The 25,584-nt window shown below is 46.4% G+C and overlaps 1 protein-coding gene across 1 annotated transcript in view; it reads right to left on the reverse strand.

The window, feature by feature from the left end:
* Positions 1-21,039, reverse strand: part of LOC144768666 (perforin-1-like) — an 87,490-nt gene extending 66,451 nt beyond the window's left edge. Inside the window, exons 1-2 of the mRNA XM_078652487.1 lie at positions 20,859-21,039; positions 1,031-1,624 (exon numbers count right to left, since the gene is read on the reverse strand). Of these exons, the coding sequence (XP_078508613.1) occupies positions 1,031-1,593 (563 nt within the window). The 5' untranslated portion in view covers positions 1,594-1,624; positions 20,859-21,039. The remainder of the gene's footprint in view (positions 1-1,030; positions 1,625-20,858) is intronic.
* Positions 21,040-25,584: the final 4,545 nt, after the last annotated feature.

Genomic DNA, 25,584 nt, shown 5'->3' on the forward strand with positions numbered 1-25,584 from the left:
GAGATAATGTATGGCATTGTTCTGCATTCTGTCCATCAATTGTTCTTTTTGTTTTCGGAAAGCACTAGTCGTAAAGGATTTATCCGACGAATCACACCACAACTCAATGCCCCAGCTGTCATAATGAATCATGATTAAAATGGCCATAGGCACTGGAATTAAAAGTGCCATGTGTGCTGCAGCACCCCCAAAATAACCATGCTGGAATTCAGAAGGTAAGATCCGTTTACATGTTATTTCCAACTTGTCACAGTGCTTCAAAGACAGGTCAAATGCCAGGCTATGTCGTCTAACAAATGACTGCTTATTCTTTTAACATGGAGACTGCTGTTTCCTTTTCTTTCTCTGACTGCAACGTTAGATGTTTTTGTAAAGTGAAGTATCTGACAAGCTTGCTGGGGTACAGGAAGCATGAAAGAAAAACGGAATGAAGTCACTATTTTTCCTCACACAAGCGAGTTTAAATATCTGTTAAATACCTGTACAATTAATTCAAATTCTATCAGAAACACAAATGAAGCATATTTTTTTTCATTCTGAAGTGCAATGGAAACAAAGTTTTTTTAGTAGGATCACAACAAATCAAGAAACTTTACTTCGTGATGCACAAATGGCAAATACTGTTGAAAAACAAATTCCATTTATTATTGTTTGTGTGCTATATAGTTGTATTGCTAAAACTATAAGTCACTGCAAATGTTGAGGCCATTTCAATGGAAATTGTGTTGTAATGGCAGCGTTGTCAAGTACAGCGATCTAAAAGATCACGTTGTACTGACATACATCCCACCAAGATTGTTGGTGATTGTTAGAGATGCTTTATTGGGGAAAAACAATCGTTTTACAGGAGGAATACATTTATAAAGGTCTAGGACAGTCAGAGAGCACTAGAGGTGAAAGCTTGAGACTGAGGAAGGACTGTAGTGCCAAGCACACTGGGGAAATCAGGACACCAGGGAGGCATGGTCATACAATTTCTGCAACCAAATTCCACATTCTGGTGGCACTGAAGAATACAAAAACTGGTTACCTGTAATAGGTGCAGGAGATCTCGTGGCTTGTGAAGCTGTAGCGGTCAGTCTTGGATTTGCCCCCGGCAAACTCAGCGAGGCTGGAGTGTGATCCAGCCATTACAGATTTCATGCTGGCTTGTGGGTTGACGTCAATGTCGAGCTCCACTTTCCAGTCGTTCTTCACGCTGGACGCTGCTGACTCCATCACCTGGAAGCTGGAGTGAATGACAGAGCTGGATACCTGGCGGTTGCACTTATTGTGAACCCGCCAGTCTACCACAGAGAGGGGCAGCTTCTGCAGCTGTTCCTCCAGCATGGAGTTGGCACAGATGGTGCAGGTGCCATCTGCCCTCTTATATCTATCCGTGTTTACCAAGTACGACCCTTTCCTCCGCAATGTAACTATGTCAATGCCCTCACCCACCAGGTTGTGGCCCGGGATGAAGCCTAGTTTCTTGCATTCGTTGACAGTGCCTGTCCTGCAACTGGCACATACCCTAGTGGAATAGAAAACGAGCAGGGCGCAGTGAAGTGTAAGAGCCGTGAGTGTCTTGAAAGGCACGCGTTTGTCTCTATCCATCCTTAAGGAAGACACAAAGCTGCAAAATGACCTAAAACAAAAGAAAATCAGTACATGGGTTAAACACATCCCAAAGCTTCATTAGTAACATGGCTGTCCCTTAAGACTTTTGTCCCAGCTAAAAAGCCTAGACTTCTTGTTCCAGGGAGTACGGATGACCATCTCAGCCCAACTTGGCCTCCAGCATGGACATAGCAGGACAATCAGCAGCCATGCACCCAAACCATCTCGTCCCACGAAAAGGCCAGCATCACTCACTCTCAAACAGGGAGCTGAGCATCACACCTTGCAAATGGACCCAAAAAATCTCACATCGCATGAAATGCCAAGGCCTCACACTTCAAACAAGGAGCTCCTGCATATCATCTTCTCGCAAGTAATTGGATTGTTTTACCCTTTCATTGGTAGGGGGATCATCTCATCTACAAAAATTGGAACCTTGCACTTACCACCAAAACCTATCACTGCACTTTATTTCAATCTCAGTCGCCCTCCTTTCTCTCTATTCACATCACATTAACCCAGTCCAACTCATCAGTAAGCGACTTTGCCAACATTTCTCCTCTCAAACCTGCCTTGGTATGGTTACTTTAAGACCTTTCCGTCCAGCTTCTCATCCTGTCTCCTGCTCTACCAGCTGCTCTCACTCTGCTCTTTTCGCCTCCTTCCGTCGTCTTTGCCAGCCGAGGTTCTTCCCACACTCCTGTCCACTAACCCTTCCTTCTGTCTCCACTATGGCTCTTTTGGCACACAAGTTATTAAGCCCCTTGCATGGAACTGTTGTGCAATTTTCCAATGACCTTCTTTTACCTCCACCTAACATCCTTTTGACCTTCTAAATTTCTTATCTAGAATCCTATGGCCATTATAGGGAAATAGAGACCACGGCAAGAGTACTAAAAGAGGCACAGATATCTGTGTCCGTGTTAGCAGTATCACCAATTTAGAGCTAAGCGCAAATTGCACTTGCTCTTAGTTTGTGCCAGGAATCGGAGAGATTGCTTTTCAAAACTCAGAAACACGTAATGCAAACGTTGTTTTAACTGGAAGTGTTTGCACCAGTATTTTGCATCCTTCTCTAAATGACCCCCTTCCCCTCCTGCCACAAAGAATCATCCTTTATCCCATCTTCCATAACATATTCAACACTCTCCAATCTGGATTCTGCGTTCCGACCACCTGCCTCCCTCAGGACCACTCGCGCACAAGTGTTCGGCTGGTTGTATGTCACTACACCGCAATCCCACTACAAAGTTGCATTAATAGTAAGTACATCATCAAAGTAAGTCTATAGAATGTACTATGTTTACATAATTGTGAATGCAATACTTTTTTTAAGCTGATATTTCCTCTGCTATATTGTGATAGACCACCGGCCAGCTTCCTCACTACAGGTCATCATTCACACATTGTGTTGATTGTCATTCGCATTGACAGCTAGGCAGCATTCAGCCCGGTCATCCATCTCATTACTCTGGTTGCTCTCAGCTGCCGATCTTTTACTAAACTTGTGACTGAATTCTTCTCCTCCTGCTGCTACAATCACTCATTGTTTTGTTTTAGCAATCCTTGCAGTGCCTGTCCACTCTGCTACTAGTAGATGACTCACGACTAAAGGCCTTATTTAGAGTTTGGCAGATCGGATAGGACGTCCAACGAAGCAAAAATAAGTCCCTAGGTTGCGAGCCCTTTTCTTGTCTACTTCATGCACCACCTCCTTCTATGACATCATCTCCTCCTTTGTACGGCGGCGGCTGCTACAAAACTCAAGTGTGGCCGGTGGAGGGGATGGCGGGGATTAGGGAAATAAAAATAAATTAAAAATTACCTGTTCTGCCTCTGACGCTGTTATCCGCTTGGGTGAACCTCTTCTCTCCTGATGGTGACCCACCAGTCCCTGGAACACCATCACAGGCTCCTCACCCAATCCCAGTGCTTCTCTCAATAGCATGAGAGCAGCACCAGGGTTGGTCTGAGCGGTTTGCTGCTCAGACAGTGCCTGGGAGTCTGTGCTGTTTCTACAACCAGACTCTGCAACACAGCTGGGTTGGAGAAACCTAAGACGGACTACCAAACCGTCATGCGCACTTACAGTGTTGCATTAGTCCTCCCCTGCTATCATCATGGTCCAGCCCTGCCCAGACTTGGCTGGCTCTAGTGTGGAAAGAGAAATAAAATGATAATCAATTGTTTTTATTATCATTGTATTTTTTTCCCGTTTTTTTCAGATGTTACTTCATCTCAGACAATGACGGTCTTCTTCTGCCAAGTCTTTCACCTCCCAATGTCAGTTTAGTCCGAGGCCGAAGCTTTAATAATAAACTATTACAAGTGACTAGTGACGTAGTCTTTGGTTCACAAGTGACTAGTGACACCAGAATATGTCTGTAACAACAACATTTCACCCCCAGCTACCCCAAAGGATTACAACACGTGTCTCCCAACTTGGAGCAGTGTACCGCACTCTTGCACAGGGAGCCCTAATCCCTTACACCAGAAGCCCAAATTTCCCACACCTCCCAAAATAATTTTGAGCATTGAATCCATGAGTATGAAACCCTAGCATCCCACCTCTCATAGCCAGTTTAGTCCTACTACTCATAGGGCGCCACTGCTTCAACCTCACAAAGGTAGTGAAAGCAACTCGTCCTTGCACGCTGAGCCTTCTATCGATGCACCCACACACAGCACTTATGTTTTTTATATTTTTTACAAATTAAGCATTGATTACACTCATACACACTGAATCAGTAAGACCATATAGAGAAACCCTGATCATCTCACCGTCACAGACTGCTTGGATGCTGCCCTGTTGCTCAGGTAACCAAACATCTCACTCTCTCACTTGAAGCTCAATTGTCACGGTACCTTCTACTGCAGAGCTGACCACCTCAGGTTGACACAGAAATCTCTTTGCTTCCTTTGGTTAAAAAAAAGATGGATGGATGGATGGATGGATGGATGGATGGGTGGATGGATGGATGGATGGATGGATGGATGGATGGATGGATGGATGGATGGATGGATGGATGGATGGATGGATAGATAGATAGATAGATAGATAGATAGATAGATAGATAGATAGATAGATAGATAGATAGATAGATAGATAGATAGATAGATAGATAGATAGATAGATAGATAGATAGATAGATAGATAGATAGATAGATAGATAGATAGATGTTCAGGGGCCCAATGTTTGCTTAAAGGCCAGCTGAATGCCAAGTTATGCTTCTTTCTTCCACTGACGACACTTCCTTTCTCTCTATCTCACTTTTAAAGGTTAATTTTCATCCCTGCTTTCTCCCATTTAACCTGTTTTTCATCTTTCTCTTCTCCCTTTTCAACCTGCCTTTCTCTCTCTTGCTGTTGGTCACTCAGATGATGAAAAATGAGTCCGGTCCTAAAAAATGACTCCTCATGCCCACCACACGCAACCACACGCACTAAAATAAGCACTAAGGGAGTTCCATCATCTCACCCTTGCATACAGCACAGAGGTCTCACCTCAAACATTTAACTTGATCATCAGACCACTACTAGGGTCTCATCCTCATACAGGAAGCTGAGTGCAGCCATGGGCGTAGCTATCATTGGTGCAGCAGGTGCAGTGGCACCAGGGCCCACTGAACCCTGAAAATTCCTGTTTTGTACTATAACAACAGCCTTCAAAGGGGACGTTCTCCTTGCTTGCTCCAGGGCCTATGGCATCCCTGTGACGCCACTGAGTGCAGTCCTCTCACAGAAAGGCTATCATCCTCATCCTCAAAGACGAAGCCCTAACATTACAGCCCCGTCCGTACAGGCAGCACTTTAAATGGAAATACAGAAGTGCTGCTACTATTTATTTAGAGTACCCATTTGTCCTGAGAAGTGCCAGTACTCTTCTGTTAAAGGGATTGCAGCAGAGCTGAAAAGTGCAGGTACTCTCCCTTTCAAATGAAAGAAGTGCAGGTACTCAGCACCGGACAGCCCCTGTCCATTTAAAGTACTGCATACAGAGGGGGCAAGAGTCTCGCCATCACTCAGGCAATTTTATGACTTAATGAATATATTCATGTCACCACCCCTTCACAACATCACCATCTCTCCCACACATAGGGCACCTGAGTGCTTCACCCTTTCAGAGGGCGCCCAGATATCTCATCAAAGCAAACACAAGGAGATGATGGACGGAGAGCTGAAACTTTTCAGACACTCAACCCCAGTCACAGATTTGGGATGAATCCATTATCATTCTTTAGCTCACTTAGCCACCCCAGTTCAGACCCTGCCCTATGCAAATCAGTCTTGACCCTGTTCCTCATGGGAACAGTCCAGCCTGAACTGCCAAGCCAGGTCTTCTTCCCTGGACCGGAAACAAGCATCCTGGGACAGGTTTTGGGATAACATCCCTACAAATGGACACCAAGTGTCTCGGTGCAACTCAGCTTGAGTATCTCTTGCTCAGTCTGTCAACTCAACCTCATTTGGCATCCTTTATTTAATGACATCAAACCTCCTAAAAAGCATCATGCTGCCATACACTTCCGCAAGAGCAACCTATACGGAAACATGCATTAACCTCCAAAAATGCTGTCTTTTTTCACTTTAATGGGACCACCCTCTTAAACATCATACGTACTTCACCCTCATTCGATAGTCTATATATTGACAGGTATGAGTCAGTCTAACCCTCGCACCTGAGGGAGCCCAAACTACTCATCCTGACATAGGTAAATTGTGTTTCACACACAAATGAACTATAGGTTCTCAGATGTCATGTAATAGGAAAGACACATCGCATCAGAGAACTTTGGGACCGGTCTTCGCTGCTCAGGCAATGAGCCTTGGCAATTACCCTCAGTGACGGAATGCTAGATTTTCATAAGAGTAAAGTACCCAACAAAGGGTTTGAGGCGCACTCAATTTCAACTCTTCTTAGTAACTTCACCAAGTTTAAACACAAGGGTGCTACACTATGATTATGTGTTGGCTACACATACACGTAATGATCTACCATGAACAGGAATAACCTGCTCTAGTGTGCACTGTTCCTCTAGAACTGAACGTTCACCAGTTTTTAATTATATTCATACAACATCATCTAAATCAACTGATTTATTTCATTTCAAATATTTTTACCATATCATAAATGTTTTTCATAACCCAATAACAAGATCATACATCATTTATATGTTATTTCATCACATATACCAATCACCTCATGTTTATGAGATTCAATAATTGAATGTTATCACTTTTTTACTTTTGTACTTCATGCTTTTTATACATTGAATCCGAAATTGATGTTGAACCCCATGTAGTTTCTGGCCCAATGCATTTCGGAACGGGAGTTCCTTCTTCAGGGGAAATATTTCGCCGCTATAATCCCCGAAAAATCCTTCGTGACGATCTGAGTACTTTGATAGATCAGGCTGCTGCGTGTGTGCTCTCTGCAACCGTGGTGAAATCCAACAAAGGCGTTTCCTATTGCTGCTCGTTGCAGTGTGCTTCACTCTCGAGGAGTTATGTGTGGTGTAATCCAATATTCAAAATTCCCCAAACTTAGTCTGGACACGAATGTTCCGGTCAACCTGGTCCCTCTGTTTGCGTGTGTGATCGCGTTCCTCTGCCGCCTTCTATTAGATTCCGCTACTATTCTCAGCGTGTCCCGGTGTGCAATAACCTGCTGCTTTTGCGTCGCGCTGCCGAACATAGAGAGCACACACGCAGCAGCCTGATCTATCAAAGTACTCAGATCGTCACGAAGGATTTTTCGGGGATTATAGCGGCGAAATATTGCCCCTGAAGAAGGAACTCCCGTTCCGAAATGCATTGGGCCAGAAACTACATGGGGTTCAACATCAATTTCGGATTCAATGTATAAAAAGCATGAAGTACAAAAGTAAAAAAGTGATAACATTCAATTATTGAATCTCATAAACATGAGGTGATTGGTATATGTGATGAAATAACATATAAATGATGTATGATCTTGTTATTGGGTTATGAAAAACATTTATGATATGGTAAAAATATTTTAAATGAAATAAATCAGTTGATTTAGATGATGTTGTATGAATATAATTAAAAACTGGTGAACGTTCAGTTCTAGAGGAACAGTGCACACTAGAGCAGGTTATTCCTGTTCATGGTAGATGCTAGATTTTCACCCACATGTGGGGAAGGCTTAGCCAAATAGCCCACTAATACAAGACTATCTGATCTCTTTGGCGTAGCAATAGTACCATGGGCCCTTGTGCAAGAACGTAAATGGTAACGCTACTCACTGGCTGGGAAGTAAAATACAGATAATTTATTTATTTATTTAAAACATTTGTATAGCGCGGCTGTCACCTTACAGGCATCCTGGCGCTGAGATAACTCCAGAGGGGGGAAAGCACGGGTGCGGCAGAAAAGTGGCCAGGAAGTTAACATATAGGAAACAGCCAGGTTTTGACCCGTTTCCTGAAAGGGAGGAGTTCTTTCGTTTGACGGATGTCTAGGGGCAAGCTGTTCCAGAGTTTAGCAGCCGCAACTCTGAAAGATCTACCTCCGGTCCTAACTTTTTTGAATCTCTGTACTTTTACAAGGCATACCGTTGTAGAGCGAAGGGCTCTGGTTGAGGTGTACCAGTCGAACATGGCTTGTAGAGAGCTGGGCCCGAGTCCCTGCAGGGCTTTGAAAACCAGACAAAGGGATTTAAAGGCCACTCGCTGTTTCAGCGGGAGCCAGTGTAGTTCGGCCATCGCCGCTGTGGCAGATGATCTCCTAGGCCAACCAAGGGCTAATTTAGCAGCGGCGGATTGTACTCTTTGGAGTCTGTCTAACAGCATGGCTGGAGACTCGAGTAGCAATGCATTGCAGTAGTCAAGGCGGCTAAGAATAGTACACCTGACTATTAAAGCCCGGGCCTGTAAAGGAAGTAGTGGCAGGATCTTACGTAGGGAGCGAATGAGGGCCGAGCAGGTGGATACTGTTTTCGCAACCTGGGCTTCCATGCTGAGTTTGTTGTCCATCATAACACCCAGATTGCGGACAGTGGTGACCGGTTGCGGTTTTTCCGAGGATTCAGGGGGCCAAAAATCCACCGGGAAAGGGCGTGGGATCCGACTACCGGCACAGAACAGAACCTCGGTTTTGGAGGTGTTAAACTGAAGTGAGTTGTTGTGTAGCCAGTCAGCTGTGTCTCGTAAACAGTCATGAAAGGATTCCAAAGGGATCGATTCCTCACCCTCCCAAGAGAGGATGAGTTGAGTGTCGTCAGCATAATTGATCGCCTCTAGCCTATGAGACTTTATTAACGTGATCAGTGGTTTGAGATATACGTTAAATAAAATCGGGCTAATGGACGAGCCTTGAGGCACCCCGTGAGACACTGGGGAGAAAGACGATTGAGACGGAAGAAGGGACACAGCCTGCTTCCTATCCCGCAGGAAGGAGCGAAACCAGAACAGAGCAGTGCCACCGACCCCGGCCTCCCTCAGTCTCTCCAACAGAATCCCATGATTAACCGTATCGAATGCGGCAGACAGGTCCAGCAGAATCAAAGCTACTGCCTGGCCCCTGTCTGCGCGCATTCGAAGGTCCTCCATGGCGGTGAGTAGGGCTGTTTTGGTACCATGGGCTGGGCGGAAACCAAATTGTATTTCGTCCAAGAAATGGTACCGCTCCAAATGATTGGAGAGACATGAGATCACCCAACGCTCAGCAATTTTTGCAGGGAATGGTAGCAGGGAGATAGGTCTGCCATTCTGTAGACACTCAGGATTTAGGGAGGGTTTTTTTAGCAGTGGCGAAACAAGAGCCTGCTTCCAAGAAGCAGGGACTGAACCGCTGCCCAGAGATTGGTTGCAGATCCTGCGGAGAGTGGGAAAGAGTTCCTCTCCGGAGGCCTTCCAGATTTTGTGGGGGATAGGGTCCAGAGGAGATCCAGATGAAATACCACGAGCCAGTCTGTCGAAGTCTGTCTCTGTAATAGGGGGGAGCTCCAGCAGACAATCCGCAAGCTGCCACCCTGGATTCTCAACTCCGATGTCTATAGTGCCTTCCGCAGAGCAAGGGGGACCGACCAATGTGGGGGAGGTGCTCAGGTTACGAATGATGGCTGCTATTTTTTCATTAAAAAACAGCGCAAAGTTGTCGCAGAGGGCCTGTGTGGGAAGAGTCGATTTTTTTGAGCAGTCAGGGTGGGTAAGGCTGTTCAAAATCTGAAAAATGCTTTTGGAGCTGTTAGCGGATGTACATATTGTGGAGCAAAAATAATCAGATTTAGATTTCTGGATCAAGGATTTATATTCGGAGAGTTTAGTTTTCCAAAGTAGCTTGTTGGCATCGAAGTAACCTTGCCTCCATTTTCTTTCCGCCTGTTTACAGGCAAGTTTTAGAGCCTTTAAAGAATCATTATACCATGGAGACGACACTCTGCCCTTATGCTTGCGTTTTTGTTTTTTTAGTGGAGCAAGAGAATCCACTCTCGTGGTTATCCTGAGGCATAACGCCTCATAATTGTCGTCGACTGGACAGTCCGGGGAGAAACTGTCATCCACCTGGAACACAGCATCTGTGGTTCTCAGCCTTTCAAGGGCTCGCCAGTCTCTATACATGAATTCGGAGGTGGTGCCGAGTGTCGGCGTTCCGACCCCCTTATTGTTAATATGGAATTTAAGAAGGGAATGGTCAGTCCAACCCATGGGCAAGATTTCATCCAGGATTACTAGGTGTGGGACAGAAAAGATAAGGTCAAGTCGGTGCCCTGCTCTGTGAGTGGATTCCCTGACTAATTGCTGGAGCCCCACACTTTCACAAGAGAGCAACAAATTGTGCAGTCCAGTATCTAAGGTGCCATTCGGCCAAAGGTTATAATTGCCTAGAATAATCAGCTTGTTGTGGGAAGTCGCCATGTTAGTGAGAGTGTTGAGTAGGGATTGTTGATGCAAGGAGCTAAAGGCCCCAGGAGGTCGATAACAGATAATCACTGTGAAAATAGCCCCTGTGTGGCTGTCAATAGTGTCGTGTCTTTGCTGTAATTACCACATTCCTGTTTTTATTAAACGGTTTCCTCCCCCCAACACGGTCGCTCAATGCTCTCTACCGCCTATCTTACATGCTGCCTTAATTAATTGCAGGTCCCTTCCTGCTCACGCATTGGACATTTGGCTGCTGCTTGATACGCACATGTGGGACATATTATTTCTCACAGAAACGTGGCTCAAAGACTCGTCCATGCCTGACATCAATTTGGCCGTTCCCCCTGGTTTCCGATTACTAGGCATTAATCGAGATAACACCAAATCTGGTGGGGGTGTCGCGATAATTGCAAAATCTCATCTTACACTGAACATTGCTAAAATTGCTAACCCCGGTCTTATCGAGGCCATGTATCTCACAATTAAGGACGCCGCAGGCACTATCTTCGCCGGTATCCTGGTATATAACCCCCCCCCCGTTACTGCATCTTCTCTCATTGCCCTGACGCACTCCATAGCGGACTTTTCCCTTAAACACTCGCACTTTACAGTGTTGGGAGATTTTAATCTTCATATTGACAATTCCTCCTGTGCTCAAGCCTCCTCACTTTTGGAAACCCTACATGGACTTACCTTGTCCCAATTAGTTAAAGGCCCCACGCACAAAGCTGGTCATACACTTGATCTGATTTTTTCAAATCACCCTGGCATTTCGGTCCTTCCTTCGTTTCCCCTTACATGGTCCGACAATTTCCTCATCCCTTTTCATATTACCTTGCCTTCCCTTCCTCCTCCCTCTTCCCTTAATAGAGACAGTGGTCGTAAATGGAAAAGGTTACCTGTGAGGCGATTGATTCCCGATTTCAGTACAACTTTAATCAGATGGAAGATCTGGACAAGGAAACCGCAAGATACAACTCTGCCCTCACCTCTGCTCTGGATTCCATTGCCCCTCTCGCTCCCCTGGCGTCTGCCAGATCTCGTCCCTCGGCCCCTTGGTTCTCCTCTTTGCTACGGGAGGAAAAGAGTAAATGCAAAAGGATGGAACGCAAATGGCGCCAGAACTATGACCCAGTGGCCAAACTGGCATACAAATCTGCCCTAAACAAATTTCAAATACTCAAACGCTCCTCAATGAGAACCTATTTCTCAAATCTCATCCAACAGGCGCATAACTCGTCCAAAACCCTCTTCACGATTGTGAAGGATTTTGTTACTCCGACGGCCACCAAAACCCAATGCACTCCTACCCAAGACCTATGTAACGGACTCTCTGATTTTTTTCAGGACAAAATCATGAAACTCGCCTCCTCTTTTGTCTCTGTCTTACCCAACTCACCGTCTGATCGTCTGATGCTCCTCACCCCACACACTGCTCCTTTAATTCCTTTAGCGAATTAACTTTTGACCCTGCCCTATCACTACTTCATAAAGTCAAATCTGGCTCACCTTTAGACCCAGTACCTGCTAAAGTAATGGGCAATCTTGCCCCTATTTTAATCAATCCCCTCCTTTCCATCTGGAATTCCTCCCTGACCCAGGGTCTTTTTCCTTCGGTTTGGAAACAGGCTAGGCTACTTCCCATCTTTAAGAAACCCAACGCTGACCCCTCTCTATTCAGCAGTTACCGACCTATCTCGCTCTTGCCAAAACCCGCCAAGGTGTTGGAGAAAGTGGTTCAGAAACAACTGGCCCAGTTTTTGGAATCAAACAAACTGCTACACGACTCTCAATCCGGCTTTCGAACCGGTTTCAGCACCGAGACTGCGCTGCTGGAAGTCTCCGAGACAATCAGGGAATCAGTGGATAGGGGTGAGGAGGCCATGTTGGTCCTCCTCGACCTATCCGCTGCATTTGACACGGTTTCCCATGTCATTCTTACATCTCGACTACAACAGCTGGGGATTGATGGCACAGCCCTAGCATGGATCAAATCCTTTCTGTCCGGACGGACCCAAAGGGTATTGTTACATCCATTCCAATCCGAAGACAAACCCCTCCTGTGTGGTGTGCCTCAGGGTTCAGCTTTGAGCCCTTTATTGTTCAATGTTTATCTGGCCCCTCTTGCCAGGGTAGTTGAGTCCTGGGGAGTCAGGGTGGTCTCTTACGCTGATGATACTCAGCTTGTTTTCTCATTTAGAGACCATTCTGACTCCCTCTTCTCCAACTTTCGAAATTGCCTTGGCAACATTTGCACCTGGATGGCTGCTAATCATCTTGCCCTCAACACTGAAAAAACTGAGGTTCTCTTTTTCAGCCAGAAATCTACTCCCCCTGCAACGTTATGGTGGCCCACCGTTCTCAACCCCCCACCCATACCAGTGCATTCTGCCCGCAACCTTGGCTTTATATTTGATAACACCTTGTCCGGAAAAACTCAGGTCAATAAAGTTGCGGCGGCTTGTTTTAATAAACTTCGCATGATCTCCCCCAGTCTTCCCGTAAAACAGTGGTCCAGGCACTCATTATGGCACACCTTGATTATGCCAACAGCCTTTATGCCGGTGCCCCACAATATCTCATTGACCGACTCCAAATTATACAAAACGCGGCAGCAAGGCTCATTGGTAACATCCCTCCCCGCAACTCGGTCAGAGTATACCGAGAGGAACTACATTGGCTTCCCATAGCCCGACGTATTGATTTCAAGGTTCTGATTCTTGCCTTTAGGGCAATTAATGGCACTGGCCCTGGCTACTTGAGCAAAAGGCTTAAGATATCCTCTTCAGTAAGGCATCTGAGATCCAACAGTCTACGCCTTCTGTCCGTCCCTCGTTTCAGACTCACCCGCACTGGTGGCAGAACTTTCACCGTTACGGCCTCAAAGCTCTGGAATAGCTTACCTACAGACCTTAGGTTCTCCGAGTCTGAACAAGTTTTCCGTCGTAAATTGAAAACTTGGCTGTTTTCCAAGCACTAGCCAGCAAGATCCCAGCAGACCTGCTCTTCTGACAGATAGACATGTACTAGGCATCCCTCTCTGTGATAAACAAGTAGTCTTAGCGCCGGGACACCCCCGCTGGAGGTAGCCGTGCGCTCTATAAGCTTCCTAATAAATAAATAAATAAATAGAGAGGCCAAGGAGCTCAGTCCCAACAACCGAGTCCAGATCTAGAATGTTGATATGCCGAGGGGCGTGGCTTCGGCGCCGGACAAGATGGCTGCCTAGTGCGGGACCTCTCCGATGCCGGGACGACCTTCCTTGGATTTCGCCGTCATTTTCACTCCTTCGTCGATGTAGGACGTCGGAATGTGCAACCGAAGTATCTGCTGCTCCTTTTGAGATCATTCTTGTGTGCCGGTGAGCGCGCTCTGTAATTATGTATGCGCGACCCGTTTTTCCTCAGAAACGGAGCTCCGCCATTTTAAGCGCTCTCTACGGCCGCGCTGCCTGTTAACGTGTCGATGTTTGGGACTCGTTACAGTGCTGGCGCGCCTCATCCTCCTCACATTTCTGATTGCTTTGGAACTTTTGAGGCTTCTTTCAGCAACCTGCCTCTCTGCATGAAATTCACCAGCAACTCCATATAATGCTGCATAACGCCTCCTGCCCAGCTCCTTATCTGATTGCTTTTGGGCCCCTATGAAGGCAGAGACTTTCTCTTATTTACCATCTGGATTCACCTCATGCAGTTTACGCCACTTCTTCTACATGGCTTCCTGTGACCCCTGCATGCCGCCTTTAACTGAATACACGTGCTGGTGAGCCCTTTAGCGCTGTGTATCTCTTCTTCTGTGCTACGATATATGCAGAATGTCACCTCCTACTGGATCACTATGAGTTTCTTTTAGATTGCAGTACACTATTTCTCTATAAGTCCTATACAATACAGCAAATGACTTTTTCTCTTTCTTAAGCTTGTTTTTGAATTGTCCTGCTCGCCACCTTGCATATTTCAACGGATACTGTGGTTGGTCAAGCCTTTTTGCTGTCGTTTTTGACGCCATTTGACTCTTTTGAACTCTCGCAACCATTTTTCGCTCCTTACAATTTTCCTCAAGGGTGCGGTGCTTCCTGCGTTATCTTGGTTGCCCTCTCGCTGTACTCTCTTCGGATAAACGTCCTTCATTTTCAAACCTTCAGGAACTTTTCTCCACTGTGGTCATATGGTCAGGCTCCGTAAACCGAAGTTTCTGTTTGTCCCTTCCAAATCTCCTCTACCGTCATTCTCAAATCCACTGTCTGTTCCGGATTCAGCGCCAAAAATGGCCGGCTCGGCACCCCATCGATCTTCAGTCACACAGTCTGTTTCCAATAAATCCTCACCTCCTGCATCTTCTTCCAAACGCCTCAAGTACGATCCTCCCTCCCCTGACAAACCTTTATCATCATCTTCTACAGACCAGATTCTGGAAGAGATACGTGCGTTGCGCCCATTTATCGAAGAGACAAGTAAGGACATGCAACTATTGAAGGAGAAATGGTCAGTCATGGATGCCCGAATTACCTTAGTTGAACAACAAACTGCTGAGATTCAGTCTAATTCGCAACGTATCTCCTCTTTGGAGAAAACTGTTCTCTCTCTCCAGCAACACACGGAGGATTTGGAAGCGTGGAAGGGTATACTCAGATGTGAGTCCCTTGCTCATTGCACCATCAGGATTCAAGCAAGCCGGGCCGACGACGCCTGAAATGGCAGAAACCGGTCCCCGGAAGCTTGTTTCCTTCCCAGTACAAGAATTGGCTTGGTAGTTTGGTTTGCCCTGTTCCCATCATGCACTGGGACAGGAACAGACTAATTTGCATATAGCCAAGTTCTGAGTTGGGATTGTGCAGTGAGCTAAAAAACGGTGATGGATCAAGCCCTGATCTTTGGACTGGGTAAGAGTGGTCTGCTTAATTCAGGCACTCTGTTCATCACCACCCCCTTTTCTGAATCCTTTTGTCCACCATAAGCGTGGAAGGGTATACTCAGATGTGAGTCCCTTGCTCATTGCACCATCAGGATTCAAGCAAGCCGGGCCGACGACGCCTGAAATGGCAGAAACCGGTCCCCGGAAGCTTGTTTCCTTCCCAGTACAAGAATTGGCTTGGTAGTTTGGTTTGCCCTGTTCCCATCATGCACTGGGACAGGAACAGACTAATTTGCATATAGCCAAGTTCTGAGTTGGGATGGTGCAGTGAGCTAAAAAACGGTGATGGATCAAGCCCTGATCTTTGGACTGGGTAAGAGTGGTCTGCTTAATTCAGGCACTCTGTTCATCACCACCCCCTTTTCTGAATCATTTTGTCCACCATACGCGTGGAAGGGTATACTCAGATGTGAGTCCCTTGCTCATTGCACCATCAGGATTCAAGCAAGCCGGGCCGACGACGCCTGAAATGGCAGAAACCGGTCCCCGGAAGCTTGTTTCCTTCCCAGTACAAGAATTGGCTTGGTAGTTTGGTTTGCCCTGTTCCCATCATGCACTGGGACAGGAACAGACTAATTTGCATATAGCCAAGTTCTGAGTTGGGATGGTGCAGTGAGCTAAAAAACGGTGATGGATCAAGCCCTGATCTTTGGACTGGGTAAGAGTGGTCTGCTTAATTCAGGCACTCTGTTCATCACCACCCCCTTTTCTGAATCATCCTCTTGTTACCCAAGCTCCTTGTCCTTTTCCAATCGTTCTGCTCTTCTGGTCTTGCACAAGGTTCTTTTCAAGATGCTACTATCTGCCTTATTCCCAAAGAAAGCTGTGATCCCAAATTTTGTAAAAACTATCGGCCAATTTCATTAGTTAATGTGGACTACAAACTTTTTGCCAAATTGCTGGCTCTTCGTCTTGACCCCTTTATGCCACATCTCATTGGAAAAGAACAGTGCGGTTTTGTTAAGGGTCGTCTTACCTCCGATAACTCTAGACTTCTCCTCAATGTTTTAAATAAAGCTTCTTCTCTCTCTATTCCTCTGGCAGCTATTTCAGTAGACGCTGAAAAAGCTTTTGACCGGGTTGACTGGTCTTTTTTACTTGCTTCCTTGAAATGGCATGGTTTTGGCACTAAATTTATTTCCTTTATTTCTTTGATATATTCTATGCCCAAGGCTTCAATTCTTGTTAACCGCATGCGTGCTGGCGGAATTCCGCTCGTACGCGTAGTTTTGCGAAACCGCATTTTACGTGACGAGCTGGGCTCGTCATCAGCGTAGCAGGAGGCAACCTCATGACGAGCCCAGCTCGTCATCAGCGTGGAAGGGGTTAATGGCCAACTTTCCTCTCCCTTTACGCTTCAACGTGGAGCTCGACAGGGTTGCCCTCTTTCCCCTCTTCTTTTTGTGTTAGCTCTTGAACCTTTTCTCTCCTCCATTCGCAACAATCCTTCTATTTCTGGTTTCCCATATGGAGACCATCAACTAAAGCTTTCGGCATATGCTGATGATATTCTTTTATTTATTTCAGACCCGGAAGCCTCTGTCCCTTCTTTATTAGCTGAGTTTCAAAAGTTTTCTCTTGTTTCAGGCTATAAAATTAACTCTGATAAGACGGAAATTCTTCCATTAACTAAATTTTGTCTTCCACATTTTTTCTCTTCCACGGGTTTTGCGTGGAATAGTACTAAAATAAAATATCTCGGTGTTTTATTTTCCAACTCCATTTCATTCTCTGTCAAATTGAACATGTCCGCAGTTATTTCTCGAATAGAACATCTTTTCACCTCTTGGAATCCTTTATTCCTTTCTTGGTGGGGTCGCCTTGACTCGGTTAAAATGATGATTGCCCCAATTCTGATTTATCTGCTTTCTATGCTCCCTGTTCATATTCCGGCTCTCTATTTTAACCGTATTGACTCTATTTTGTCCAAATTTCTTTGGAAACAGAAAAAAGCTCGGATATCTTTGACAGCTCTTCGCAAGACCAAGTCAAATGGGGGGGTCAACTTTCCTGATTTTCGTCTCTACCATAAATCTTTTTCTTTACGTCAAGCTTCCACATGGTTATCGACAGAGCCTTCTCCCTTTTCCCCTCTTTGGCATCATATTGAACGCTCTTTGTTATTACCCTTTGCCTTTCAAGATGTAATTCGGTTTACCTCTAAATCCCCTCATACCGCTCCTCCATTGTTTAAACACACTTCCTCTCTTTTGAAACCCTTGCTGTCCACATTGACTATGTCCCGTAAATCTTTTCTACTTTCACCCATTTGGTACAACTCACTTATACTTCTAAAGAACAGACCTCTTGCTTGGTCTTCTTGGAGATCGAAAGGTATTATTTGGGTTCATCAACTTTTCGACGGTTCGTCGCCTTGCTCCTTCCCCCAATTCCAAGAACAGTTTTGTTGTCCTCGATCATTCTCCCAGAAATATTATACTCTTATGGAAATTATCTTAGACCGTTATTATTCTCTATCGTCTTCCGATTCGCCTCTGGCTCCTTCTCCTCTTCTTGCCATCCTAGTCAGTTTTCCTAAGGCTTCTCTTATATATCGTTTCTTTTCTGCTCCCAACCCTACACGTCCCAAGACTAAAGTGGAGCTCTCCTGGGAAAGGTATCTTGGTTGCTCATGGCCTGTTTCTAGCTGGGATAAGCTATGGGCTAGAACTCTGAAGACTTCCCGCTCTGCCTCCCTCACTCAATCTCTCTTTTTCCTATATCATAGACTTTATCTTTCCCCACTATCTCTCTCTCGCTTCCTCTCTTCCTCTACTCCTAATTGCTGGACATGTAATGCACCTGAGGCCGATCTTCTTCATCTTATCTTTTTCTGTCCCTCTGTAGTAGCCTTCTGGAAGCAGGTCTGGTCTTTCATTACACGTATTTTTACACTCTCTGTCCCATATTCTAATACCCTTATGTTTCTGGGGAGCCTCTCGGAAACTTTACACCTTCCGTCACATTCTCAGAGTCTTTTTGACCTCATGATAGCTCTCGCATTCCAACACATTGCCTATAATTGGAAATCCCTCACCAACGTCTCCATTCGTTGTTGGTGGAATTTACTATGTAATTTCCATAGACTTGATGTTGCCTTTGCATCCTCTTGTAAACCGCCTCGCAATGTTGAACTCTATTGGCTGCCCCTTACCCTATATCTAGATCAATCTGCCAAAAGGACCTACACTTCCCTCTCCTCCGAGAATTTTAAACCTCCTTGAAAGATTCGTACTCTCGCTTGTAGCGTTATTTCCTAAAATTTAAAATTCACAGTTTACATTGTATTATACTGAAATTTTTAGTTATTGTGTATTCTTTCATGTTGATATGCACCTGTTTTTGATACGCTGTTATAGTTTATATAAGCATGCTTTATACTAGCAGGGTTACTATTCCCCCCCCCCTGTTTTTCCTCCCCCCTGCACTCCCCCTAAAAAATTAGAAAATGCTTTTAGTCCTTGTGTTGTCATCAGTAGTCTGTAGATCTTTCCATATATTTCTCTCCTGCACTTGAATCCGTTTTTGATACTGATGTCTCATTATTGTTATGCACCCTTTATTCTTAATAAAGCTTTCAAACACAAAAAAGAATGTTGATATGCCAGGAGGCTCTGTAGATAACTCCCACCCCACCACCTCGGCCATTCTGTCTGGGTAGGTGTAGAATTTTGTAATCCTGCGGGCAAGCCCAGCCAAGTTCGATTTCGCAGTCAAGGTGGGTCCAAGTCTCAGTGAGGAACAGGGCGTCTAACTGATGGGTGTCCACCAGTAGTTGGATTTCTTCGGCGTGCTTAGGCAATGATCTGACATTCAGAAGTCCGCACGATAGCAGACCCCTGATCACAAAGTCTTTCAATGGGAGAGCAGTATCTGCGAATAAGAGGTGACCCTCATGTGCATATTCACCCAGGTTGAGCAGAGTCTCCCGGGAGTATAGTGGGGGGATGCACCCGAGCTCGCAAAGATTTGAGCAGAGTGCCCCGCGCTCGTCGCGGCCAGGTCGCGAACGGGCGCAGACGGGCTTGCCTTAGGCGCGCCCGCTGCGCTCGTCCGCTGCACTTCCGATTAGTGAGCATACTTATGGGGGGAAAAGGAGGAGCGTGGCTAGGTGTTGGGGGCATGGCCTAGCGTCTCGTGGGTGATGGCGGCCCTCCCCGCGACAGCGCTGGAACTGCTGCGCGATGTGACCCCCAGACCCAGAAACAACAGTGGAATAGTCACTCAGCAAGGTGAGCACACAATGTTATTAAAATCAACAATAGTGCAAATTAAGCAAGTTAAAAGATTAAGGCTCGTGGCTCCCGGCTTCCGCCTCAGGAGTAGTTGTCTAAGATAACATGTGTGCACCCTAGGTCCCCTAGACCCCAGTGCAACTGCACCTGCTGCACTATGTGTAACCACTTGCTGCCTCATTCTAACCCCTCAAACAGGCAGCTGTGAGGCCAGCCCACTTTCACACAGAGCCCAAACCGTTCACCCTCACAGGAATACCGAGCATCTCACCTTCGTATGAGCTCACCCTTGATACCTCACCCTCGAGCACCTCACCCTCACGCATGGAACGTGAGCATCTAACACTAGGGTAAGGTGAATCCCTTGCCCAGAAATCCCGAGCGTCTCTCAGCGCATGATTCCAAAGCACCTCCCACTGACACGGGGACCCTTCGCATCTCACCACTGCACAGCCCCGGAGCATTTCACCCTCAATCAAGTGTGAACATATCTCGCGCTCTGAGCTGATTCCGAACACTCGATTCTTGATTCCCCATAGAAACTCTCCACCGTGTCCTACCGTGCTCTCTCGTGGCCCTTTATGCACATACTGGATTGGACCGGGGATCACGAGCAGTCCTGGCAAAAATGCTCAACCTGCCCCCGTCCTGAACTTCTCCCTCTCATTTTCTACTCGTTCCTTCTCTCTCCGATCTCTCGCTCTCTCTTCACCCCTTCCTTGTCCCTCTCTTTCTCTCTGACTGATGCACTTTATCTCCGAGGGCTGGCGCCAATGGCTTCAGACCACCAAAAACATGCCGGCTGGAAGAAAAGGCCAGTCCGGCCCTGTCCGGCCGACTCCTCACTCTTGACATGCAGCACGCTCATTTCCGGTACAGCACGCCCTTGTCACCACCTAACACACAAATGTCCGTCTCACACACACATGCCCGTCTGACAGCTAATCAAAAACTTAGTCAAACGTACCTCTTACCTAACTCACCCTCCATGGACTCCTCTTCACGCACCCCCCTCCCCCCCCCCCCCCAACACACAAGTAAAATGCTTCCCATAAACTTCAAAAAGATCGCTCAACTAAAAACGATGGCACCCCCGGCCCTCACCACCACCAGTTGTCTCTTCCCGATTTAGAACTAGGGTATGTATGTGTTGGGGTGGGGGATGTCCATCTCCATGGATTTCAAAGGGCTAACCCTAAAAAAAAAACACTTTAAGTCACTCACCTTGGAGACTCACGTTAGAAGGGATGCTGCTGAACCTCTGCACGCAGTCCAACCCAGGCCGGAGCACGTGCCACCGAGCCGGACCCCTTGTTATACCAAACACCTGTGACCTGTCCCTGTCGACCCCGAGCCTCGGAGGGCGCGCGTTTCACACATTGCGCGGTTCTCACCGTCGCCCTGGTGACGGGCTGCGTCACTTCTGGTCCCTGCAGTGCCTGTGGTCATGGCCGTGGCTTCGGCTTCCCTCAGGTGGTGGGCGCCGATGACTAGGCCTCGCTTTAGCACCGAGGGGGCAGCTCTTGGTGGGAGGGAGATGCTTCACACTCTTCTGACTAACCTGTGCCTAAAGGACGCGCTGTTCACCACAAGGCACTTCCGGAAAACAACCCGAGACCCGGCAAATTGCACCGAGGGTTACTTATTTATTCTCACGCTCATTGTTCGTGAACAATTACTTCAGTTATAGAAACAAGCATAGGCAGAGCCAATAGTTTTCGCCTATGCGAGGTGCATTGGCTTTGTGTGTGTGTGTGTGTAAAGACAGCAGTGCCCACCTGGGTACCACATGAAGTGCGTGTGTGTAAGGGTGGCAGGGTCCAGGGGGATGCAAACAATTGAGTTTGGAAGTGCAGTAAGGTATATACCAGTCAGTCAGTCAGTAAAAACTTTATATCGGCCAGTATGACCTTAAAAGGGCAATTAACAATGCATACAGACACATTTAAAACTACAGGGAGAGTTGGGTGCATATAATAAAACAATTGAAGAAAACAGGAGTGAGCATTGCATGAAACACAAGTTTGTAGGTGGATATTACCTGCCATGATTTTATGGTGCGCTCTATTCAGGCTACTTCACCAGAGGGCAATTACAACAAAAGTAGCAGTGAATAAATCAAGACTGGAGGCAGTACTGGCATTTGAAAGTGCATAGTAAAAAGTGAATAAATAAATAAATACAAAGTCAGTTTTTCCTAGAGCATGGTCACAGTTACTATATACAAAACTTGCATACAACTAGCCATTGAGCAATAGATCAAAAAATATAAGTAAGGTGCGTGGATGCATGCTATTCTCAGATAGATGATGATGATAGAGGACCCTTAAAGGGGCCCCGTTAAGTTTGTGCAGAGCCACGGACTGTGCTTATTGAGATGGCTTTAAAAGTGCTCTGCGGGTGCACCGCATAGAAAATAGGAAACCTGCTACTGAGTATACTATCAGGATACTACAGTCGTGTTTCAGTATCCTATAAGCCTCGCAGCAGTACCTGGTTCCTAAGTTTTTACATATCTGTACCATCCATCGTTTTCTTGCTTTGTAATAACCGGGGCAGCTAAAGTACACATGGAGGACTGATTCTGCAGGGCAGTCACATGCCGGGCACTTTAAAGCTTGCGACCCCCCTGTGAGAAGTTGGCCTGATATATGATGCTCACTAGTTCTAGTGATCACCTTGTATCAGTCCAAACAACCCTTATGGTGATTGGTTGTAAGTCAACCTTATAGACCAGCTATCCTAAAAGCAGTCTTAGGCTAAACTCTTTTGGCATGTGAAGCCAGCTGTTTTACCACAATATAACCCCTTGAATACCAGATGAAAGGACACCACACAGGTTGTTATGAAAATAAACGATATATTTATTAATAACCAACACCTCTGAACTCTTTATGAGGTCAGAGGGCTAAGCACATGACAATCTCTTCTGAAAAATACGTTAAGTTGCACAAAATTACAATGGTGCCCTAGGGGCACGACAAACTATATACTAAGTAAGTGGAATGTGAAAGTCAATAAGAGGAATGGAGCTGTCCGGAGGCTGTAGGATCGATGGGACCACGCTACACTAACTTCAGGTAAGTAATAGAAGGCCCACGGAACGCGTGTTCAGAGTGTGAACTCACACGCGAGATGCGTAACAACGTCTATGGACAGTACAGTTCAAAGAAAAGGTGAGTACGGACAATCCTGACTAGTTAGAACAACAACTGTGGAACTGGACACTAGAACAGTTAAACTACCCTTGAGCACCGAAATGCTCTCGTTACCTCACCCACGGGCTGCGGGTGCATAGGTGTCAAAGTGCGTCGGGTTCTCGCGTTGAAGTCTATGGAGCCTGAAAGAAAAGATGCTGCAGGCGACCAGGAGGAAGATGTCCGGTGCAATCCAAGGGTGGATTGTTGAAGAAGGAGACCTGAAAGCAGAGGGGACAATGTTCACAGTCACTAGCCAGTGACTGGAGTGGAACCAGGAAGGAACCAGATGTCGTCGTCGCAATCAGGTGAAGAGTGGACGCTTTACTCTGCAGCCACGTGGACCAGGAGGTGTCTTCGACAACCAGGATGGAGGCACGAGCTGTCCCACGCAGGCTCTCGCTGTCGGCGGTGTTGGATCCGGGATTGGAGGCACCAGGCCTTGACACAAGTCAAAATATGTAATTCCCTTTGGGCGAATTATCATGGAAAGACAAATTCTTACCAGTAGGCACATATACACTCAACAATTAATAATATCAAATCATAACAAGGAAGCAATGCAAAAAATATTCAAAAGGTTTTAAGAAAAAGCACAATAATAAAAGTAGATCTGCACAGTTTTTTACCATACACTATAGTTTGTTAAAAATGGGAAACATACACAGAACAGAACATTATATACAAAATATATCCAACATTTCAGTAAAAAAGGAGGTACAGGTAAGGGATTAAATTCTGACAAAAATACAGAATTTTCCTTAATTTGTTTTCCTAGTATTACTCCTTGAGCATCAACGCGTTTCGGTGGTGTAGTTAATGTTTAGCCACCTTCATCAGGACAAAATCAATGTTTCCCAATGTTTCTCAAAAGCTATATATCGTACAATCTAGGTCAGGGGAACTCTGCCTCCTTTCCAGTCTCACAAGATGTTTGTCCAGCGAACTATCTCTTCAAAGTTAAAATGATATTATCCTTCAAATTTATCTGGATTATCATAAGTGGACAACCACACTAATATTCTACGTAGTTCCTCGACTTCTTAGTTACCACATATGCCACTTATCAGTGCGTATAACTACAGATATGTAGTGAAAGTGCCTCACACGCGGTATGGGTATGGTCTTTAAGACTCATACGATTGAAGTATAGACATTCCCTCTGGTGCTAAGGCAAAAGCGTCCCGCGTGTGAACAAACGTGGCTGGAATCGGCCTTGGCAAAGGCAACCCACGCGGTGAGTGAAGAAAGTGTCTGGTGCGGACTAGGAGCGTCCGGGGTGCCCCTCTTTTGGAAGGGAGCAAGGGCCAATCTGGAGCAACCAGATCAGCAGTGGAAATTCACAGGTTCGTCATCTGGGAGGTCACTAGCCAGCCGGCAAGTGACCAGACAACGCGTCGAGCAGCAACAAAGCAGAAGGGCCCCACGCAGATCTCGTGGATGCTGGAGGGCTGAGCTTCGGTGCAGGGGCTGCTCGGGGTTGGGGCTTCTCAGTCCCCAAAGCACTTGGTTGAGTTTACCTCGGGAGTCGTGCTGGAAGCGAAGTGCAGGTTCGTTCAAGATGGCCGGTCCCACGTGTCTCGTCGCACCCACGGGTCTCAGCTTTGCTGTAGATGCAGGTTGAGGTCGGAGAGGTCTGGGAATACGGGTCTCGTCGGGCTCTGAAGTCTGGATCCTCGAGGGAAGACGACAAAGTGAAGCCGCTGGACGCTTGATGGTGCCTGCAGTTTCAGGGTGGACACTCCTTGTCCACAAGGGAGATTCTTCAGTCTTCTGTGGAGCAGAACGTCGAAGGCCAGAGTTTCTTCTTCTTGAATAGTTCAGGATAATCTAATTTGGAATGGGACCAGCTCCTACCTTTATTCTCCTAAAGGGGGCTGCACTACTGACTAGGTCCCTCCCCTGGGTGGGACCAGGAAGGGGGGTGGTTACACCCCCTATCCTTTGTCCGGTTTCCCGCCAGAGCTGGGGCTGGGATGCCCCAGCAACTGGTTTGAACCGGTGTATGCACAGGGCACCTTGTGTGCCCCAGGCATGTCTCATTCCTTTCAGGCCTCCCTACCTCAATACACAAAATCCTGTCTCGGGTGGTGCTAGCACCTCCCAAGGCAGGAAACCCCTTGTCCAAGCCATCCTCGCTGGAAGGACTCCCAGCAGCAGGAGGTCAGACTTGTGTCTGTGGTGGCAGCATCCATTTTGTGATGCTGAGGCTCGAGTTAACTTTAACCGGGGTTCACAGTTACATACATGTCGTGTCCCTCTAGAAGGGTGGAATGCTACCCCCGTCGCCAGAATTGGCGAGGGGGTAGTATTCCAAATCGTATGACACCTTACTCGACATGTTTTGATAATGTTATACCAGAGTTGGCATTTAACCGCGAGGATTATAATGCACTTAAAAGTATATGGTATAGCGTTATCATGGAACAGCTATTAGGACTTTTTTTCCGCAAGCTGCAAACGGGCTCAGCTCATGCCAGAGCACCATCTCACATAATTCCAAGCACTCTGCCTTCAGGATTGATAAGGCCTTCCATAGGAGTGACTGATAGGAATATATGTGTCCATTTTAGGGTTAGATATAGGCATACTATATCTATAGCAAAGGGTGATTACACCACCTTGCCCCAGCTGTCTTGCAGCCAGTTGTGTCAGTTTTGGATGGCCAGCCAGGGGTGGCATAATACATGCTTCAACCCCTGGTAGGCCCTGGGTACACCTATGCCCTGGATACCTAAGGTATACTGTACAGG

Source organism: Lissotriton helveticus, chromosome 7 (assembly GCF_964261635.1).
Source record: "Lissotriton helveticus chromosome 7, aLisHel1.1, whole genome shotgun sequence".
Classification (NCBI taxonomy): domain Eukaryota; kingdom Metazoa; phylum Chordata; class Amphibia; order Caudata; family Salamandridae; genus Lissotriton; species Lissotriton helveticus.